Source organism: Lygodium microphyllum, chromosome 9, assembly GCF_053477565.2.
Source record: "Lygodium microphyllum isolate KBCC chromosome 9, Lygodium_microphyllum_v1.1.10, whole genome shotgun sequence".
NCBI lineage: Eukaryota > Viridiplantae > Streptophyta > Polypodiopsida > Schizaeales > Lygodiaceae > Lygodium > Lygodium microphyllum.
This window is the reverse complement of record NC_141143.1, coordinates 30,276,303-30,282,908: the sequence shown is the minus strand read 5'-3', so window position 1 is coordinate 30,282,908 and position 6,606 is coordinate 30,276,303. Positions and strand designations below refer to the sequence as shown.

At 38.6% G+C, this 6,606-nt stretch overlaps 1 protein-coding gene across 1 annotated transcript; it reads right to left on the bottom strand.

The window, feature by feature from the left end:
• Positions 1-377: 377 nt before the first annotated feature.
• On the bottom strand, positions 378-6,164 carry LOC148030910 (uncharacterized). Its single transcript, XM_087685511.1, has 5 exons — positions 6,025-6,164; positions 5,673-5,935; positions 1,098-1,733; positions 719-914; positions 378-675 (listed from the first exon to the last, which is right to left on the bottom strand). The coding sequence occupies exons 1-5, from the start codon at positions 6,162-6,164 to the stop codon at positions 378-380; spliced, it is 1,533 nt and encodes a 510-aa protein (XP_087541637.1).
• Between the last annotated feature and the right edge of the window lie 442 nt (positions 6,165-6,606).

Below are 6,606 nucleotides of genomic sequence, written 5' to 3'. Positions count from 1 at the left end.
CACAATGATTCAAAGAAGCCACCTCTGTATTCCGCGCTGCAAGTATAGCACGCTCACTAAAATATGCCCCAAAGTCTCTCACTGCGGACAGTTCACCGTACACACTATTAACCAAGGTTTCAAGAGAGCACCCTTTCAATACCATGCTAGATGGAATATGTAACTTATCACAATTCTTCGTAATACCCACTCCATCCCCTATCCCTTGAATCCAACCAACAAATCCATTATCCATTACACCAGTGGCGGTTGACATCCTCATATTCCTAGACAACCTTAGCACCTTAACATATTGCCATAAATGAGAGCAACATAGTGCCGCATTAGCAATATCTTCACGGGAGCCCTTTTTCACGATGGGCAGGATTTGTCTAAAATCACCCCCAAGCAAAGTAACCTTTCCACCAAATGGTTCTCAGAATATCTCTTAAAGTTCTATCAACAGCTTCAAATGCAAACGTGTGCATCATGGCAGCGGCCTCATCCCATAAAATAAGGCTCGACTGTCTGAACAGTTGAGCAAGATTTCTCTGAACAGGAATATTACAGGTGGATCGATTACATAGATCCAATGGAATTTCAAATCTTGAGTGAGTAGTATGACCGCCTTGCAGAAGCAAAGCAGCAATGCTAGATAATGCCATTGCTAATGCTATATGACGATCACTGCGCAACCTAGCAAGCAAACACTTGTAAAGAATTGTCTTTCCAAACCCACTGGGACCATCCAAAAAAAAAAACATCCCCAAAGTTTCCATCAATGGCACCTATAACTGCATTATATGCAACCCTTTGTCCATCATTCAACATTGCCTCCATATAAACACAAACTCTACATTGCTCCAGTATATCATATGCATATTCATCTTCTAAAAGAGGGTTAACACACAACTGAGAATCTATTTGATGAGGTTCTGGCAATCCATCAAAGTCAGACAAACTTCACCCATGTTGTCGCAAAAGATTTTGAAGATGCAATAAAGCCCTCTTTGATGCCTCTTGTTGTAGAACTGTAGAATATATATGCACATGCTCTAGCTATAACTTATACAAAATATCCTCCACCATTGGTGACATGAACCTATCCCAGAGCTAACCAGGCTGCGCAAGCTCACAGAAGACCAAAATTGCAGCAAACAAAGCATGCAACTGGGCACCAATTTGTACAAATGCAGCCTCTTCCAAGCACACAACACACTCATCATCACCCTCTAACATGCCCTTTGCAATGCAGGCTTCCTTAAAGGTGTTGTATACCACGTTGCCAATAGTACGCAAATCATCAAAAGACATACATCCTCCAGACACTGTCAAGAGCATTCGCAAGTAATAACGCTCACCAGATGTGGGTGGCACAAAGTATATTCGACCACACGTATTTTCATGCTTTCTCTTTGTCCATACCTTTCGTTGTGCATTCCACACCATATACACTGGGAAGTCTTGATACTGAATAGCTCGAGCCTCTGGATGAATACGATTGCACACAAACCATTCCGTAAGAGTAGTTTTCCTGATATATTCATTCTGCATAACATTTGATATATTGTCTGTATCTTGAAACACCACATAATTCTCATCAGGCAAGTGTACCTGCAACTGCTGTATATCAAGCTTCTCATTGTGCAATGCATAGTCATATATTCGCCAACACGCTTCCAAAGCAGAAATATACCGTGCATCTAAATAACTCTTGATCTCATCCACTTCACGAAAGGTCGTACCATTTAACCCTAAGTTTCCAACAAAAAATTTAATCGTTGCACGATCATGTCCCTTGTATATATACTTATACAAATACTTAACAGCTGCCACCGTTGAGCATACCTCAACATTTATATGTGCATTGTATTTTTTATTCAAGTATGGATTGTATGGAACAATCCATCGATTATCAATAGTATTACCCTTTATTGTGACTGTCTTTCCATCATCTCGTCTTCTATAAACAGGATAGCCAGAGCTATCAGCAGTTGTTACATTCACAAACCTCCGAGGGAATTTTTTAGTGCATCGACCATTGCGCATGCAAGGGCTCTTGGGATTCATTACACTGCAAGGACCATGGACATTGCATTTTGAGATAGTTTCAAACAAATTTGAAAACTTTGCTCTATCAGGAAACTCAGCACAAACAAATCTATCATAATGGCATGCTTCAGAGGGTTTAAAAGGGTGCTCCAAAATTAGCAAAGTATGAGAATGTGGTAGCCTCCACTTTTGAAACTCAATCACACTAACATAGCCTGCAACGTTTCCAAACAAATTCCTTTTCAACAATGTATGCATCATATCAGCATGTTTTTTATGGAATACTCGAGCAGTCAAATCAGGACGATCATAAGCAGTCTTTCCAGGAAACAAAGCATTAGTTATCTCTAACCACTTTGGATTACATGTCATCGTTATAAACAGATTAGGTTTTCCCTTACTTCGCACTATAGCCATGGCATCCTGATACAACTAATACATGTGTCTTGGCCCACCAGTAAAAGAAGACAGCAAAACCACCCTTTTACCAATAGAGGCACCAATAATCCCCATCGGCCCATCATCCATCACTCCCACCATATCTACTAAGCCCTTATAAACTTCCGAGCATAAAACTGATTGATTTTATCGACACCAAGCTAACCTACATTGCTCTATACTACAATAAGCATCAACAATAAATTGTTGCAACAATCAGCCACCCCGCAACATGCACACCTCAGTGTCCTCACGCACTTGTAGTTGAAATGTATAAAATTGCATCTGAGTAACGCAGTCCTTATTAGACAATCCATGTATATTAATTGGAACATTAACACCACTATAAGGTACCTTTACATGCCAACCATCATCACCCATAGGAAAAAGAAGAACGTATAGCATAGGCATATATGCCCTATGCAAGTTTGAAATAGCAATACATCGTCCATCCCGACTATAAACATGTATGTCTCGAGATGAAGAGTATTCTCATTGCCTTGTCTTGGCATGATAGTTGCAACCTCAGTTGCCACTGGAGCTGAGTATTGTCTATTAGCATGTTGAACCCCAAAAATAGTCATTCTGAAATCATGCAAGGGATTGTTTTGCAATTGCATACCCACGGATCTAAAAGCTTGTGCATATGCATTGTGTTGATGCATCATAGACTGAAGCTCCCCAAGCAAGTTTGGCAATAAATTAGGCATAACATCCAACCGATTAGATCATGCTCAATATCATAAACATAAAGTTGTGCAAATCGTGGCCTTTCCTGTCGTTGCACATTAGGAATCAAAGGGCCTATACGATGATAAATGGAGCCATGCACTCTAAAGGTATAAGAATTTCCAACAACAGACAAAAGCTCATCAACATTGGCACCAAGCAACACAAATGCAAGAGCACTATTATATGCTTGTATATTATTTTTAAATACTCTGCTTTGAGGATGCATACCATGCAACAAATCATGCAATAGTTGTGGTGGATATTGCAACCGTGGAAACATTACTTTTCCATTTCGACAACGATGTTTACCAAAAAAAACTGACCCCTACACTTGAGCCTCACATCTCCACAATTTAGCCGAACATCGCTCACACATCTCAAAAAGACTCCCCATGGAATGCACAATCGGGTCTTGAAATAGCAATATTGTAGTTGCAAGATGAATATCCATTGCAGGTAAAGCATGTAAAATGGAGCAAAAACCCCCATTTTGAGCACTAAAGGTTGGAGCATTATTGACACGTGACTCATTAATCACATCATTTCCTAGGTTTTGGTGATTTTTAGCATCACAATTATAATCATTAGCAAATTGTTGCTCAATCAAACTGTGAAGTCCCTCACGAATCAAGCTATCATGATTTAGAGCCCGTCCTTGCAAAATGTTCCGGCACTCAACTATAGTAGAACACATCTCTTTATACCCCCTCCAGTCATGTCTTGCCATTTGAGCCCTAAGCCTAGCAATTTGTCATCGTCTATATCATGTAGAGTTGAGTCTATGCCTATGAATACGCAACACATAATCCTTGCTAGTTCTCTGATTATTTAATCCAATATTGTTTGGATTCTCACAAAGCCTACACATTAAGAGAAAACATGCATTCTTTCAAGCAAAGACTTGATTGGGATTAGTATTTCCAAAAAGACTTAAAAGTAGAATCAATCTAGAATCACATAATCGAAAATACTACGACAATTTAAATCAGCACAATCCTCTTACGTGCAAGGATTAATAGTAGTCAAAATTAGAATCATCATATCATATATTTTTATATATTCTATACAATTAGATATATCTAACCCAAAGATTAAAAAAAAACTATATCCAACCGGTGTGCAATCCCCCAACCTATAACTCAAACCCAAACATCACTCTTCAACATGAATGCGCAATAAACTATAAAACGTTAGGATTCTTAAATCAATGAACTCTTCTATGTAGATTGCAAGACATAATAAGTATTTCTATAGATCAAACCTTAAGAAAGAGGCAATATACTTAAAAATAAAAATGTATTTAATATTTACAAACTTTTGAAAAGAGAAAGAATACACAATCTTATTCCAATCCATAGCAAGTTCCTAGACATTGAAACATATTTTACAGAGAATATTACTCTTTGATACGTACTACATTGCAAGACATAATAATTATATCTATAAATAAACTATAGATCAATGTTTACAAAATCTTTAAAAGAGAGAAGAATGCATCCACCCCAATAAATTGAACCAAACACTGGAGAAAGAGAGAGAGAGAGAGGGAGAGAGAGAATATTACAATTAGACCATAGAATTAGAAAATATTACTCACATGCATTACACCATAAAAATGAATAAAGTTATATATCCACATTGTTTGATATGATATCAAACGTCAAGAAAGAGACATCACACCACACTGTAGATACCCAATACAGTTTACTCAATTTAGTCTCGTTACGAAAAAAGATAGCACACATTATCACAAAAAAAGCAGTGGCCCAAGCATTTCAATATCTTCATAAGTGAGACAACAATAGATTATAACCTTCATCCAAATGTTGAAGAGAGAGAGAGAGAGAGAGAGAGAGAGAGAGAGAGAGAGAGAGTGTGTGTGTGTGTGTGTGTGTGTGTGAGTGAGTGAGAGAGGTGAATATTACAATTAGAGAATATTATTCTTGCGTGCGCTACACTACAAAAATAAAAAAAGTTGTATCCACATTGCAAGACATGATAATTCTTTATACAGATCAAACCTCAAGAAAGAGGTATCACATCGTTACATTAAAACCAATATAAGCTTCACAAAAAGGAAGCACACATCATCACAAAAAAAACATTGGTCCAAGCACTTTCAAGTAAGATATAAGCGAGACGATAATAGATCATAAGCCTCCGCCAAGCAAATCCTCCTCAATTGGGATCGTTCATTTGATGACTCAATTGTTGTAGCAAGGCATTGAACCTATTAACATTCATTTGGAACTGCAAAAACGGTAGTCGACAACCCCTCTGGCAAATCACAGGCTCGTGGTCATCTCCAAGCCCCCAAAACGATGCCCACATATCATTCAACAACAAATTCATCAACCTTCTTGTCTGAGAGACAATTGCTGAAAGTTCCCTCACTTCACCACCTAAACCACTCGAGACTTGTTGAAGAACACTCTGGATGTGCTTTGTCTCACACACAACACCATACAAACCCCTAGCTTGTTCATGCAATTCTGTAGAGTAAATAGCAAGTGCATGATCGACACATGTGGATAAACTCATCTGCAATTCCATCAACTCATTCATCTTGGTCTCAAGGCGTTTAAACTCCAAAGAACTTGAAGCAGCCTTTGTGTTTCTTCGGATCGTTGATGTCCTTGTGGATCTACTGACATGCCCTCCCTGTTGCCTCGCCACTTCTTTCATCTTTCGCACATTAACTTTATTCACTCTATTAAACTCCACATTAATTTGGCTGCAACAAAATACACAAATGACTATCTCCCCAAAAAGAACACAATACCTTGGTGAAAATACAATTATTAGAATAACTATCTCCCATACCCATGCAAACGGCTCCAAGCAGACAAGCGTCGAAGAGATGATGTTGTGGCTATTTTCTTTGATTCAACTAAATCAATTGCATTCAATGGAGTCGAATGCACTATATCTGGAACATCATCCATAGCTTTGGTTTGTTCCATGATGACTACACGAGACTTTCAATAGAGTATAAGAGTCCCAATAGAGAAATCTCAAAGCCATTGAAGACAAACACATTTCCAACTGAAAACCCTAAATCGAAAGTGTATTGGACTCAAAGACAAAAGAATAGTCATGCACAGACACGTGTAAATAATCATGCATGAGCACACACATACACAGTGCTCACAAAAATCCAATTAATGATTCCCCTCTCCAATGGATGTCCATTAATCCACATGTGCACATGACACTCACCAAATATATAGCCATGCCTTACCTCCTCTCTCTCTCTCTCTCTCTCTCTCTCTCTCTCTCTCTCTCTCTCTCTCTCTCTCTCTCTCTCTCTCTCTCTCTCTCTCTCTCTCTCTCTCTCTCTCTCTCTCTCTCTCTCTCTCTGTGTGCAAGCCCTACTAATGGATGTTCATTTGTCTCGATCCATAC

Excerpts from the sequence above, each read along its gene's own strand:
- LOC148030910 (XM_087685511.1), bottom strand. The coding sequence starts at position 6,164 with ATGGAACAAACCAAAGCTATGGATGATGTTCCAGATATAGTGCATTCG. Across the intron at positions 915-1,097 it reads CTGTGAGCTTGCGCAGCCTG|AACCTCATCAAATAGATTCT; the intron begins GTTAGCTCTGGG and ends ATGGATTGCCAG. Across the intron at positions 676-718 it reads TTTTTTTTTGGATGGTCCCA|GTTGCGCAGTGATCGTCATA; the intron begins GTGGGTTTGGAA and ends TTTGCTTGCTAG.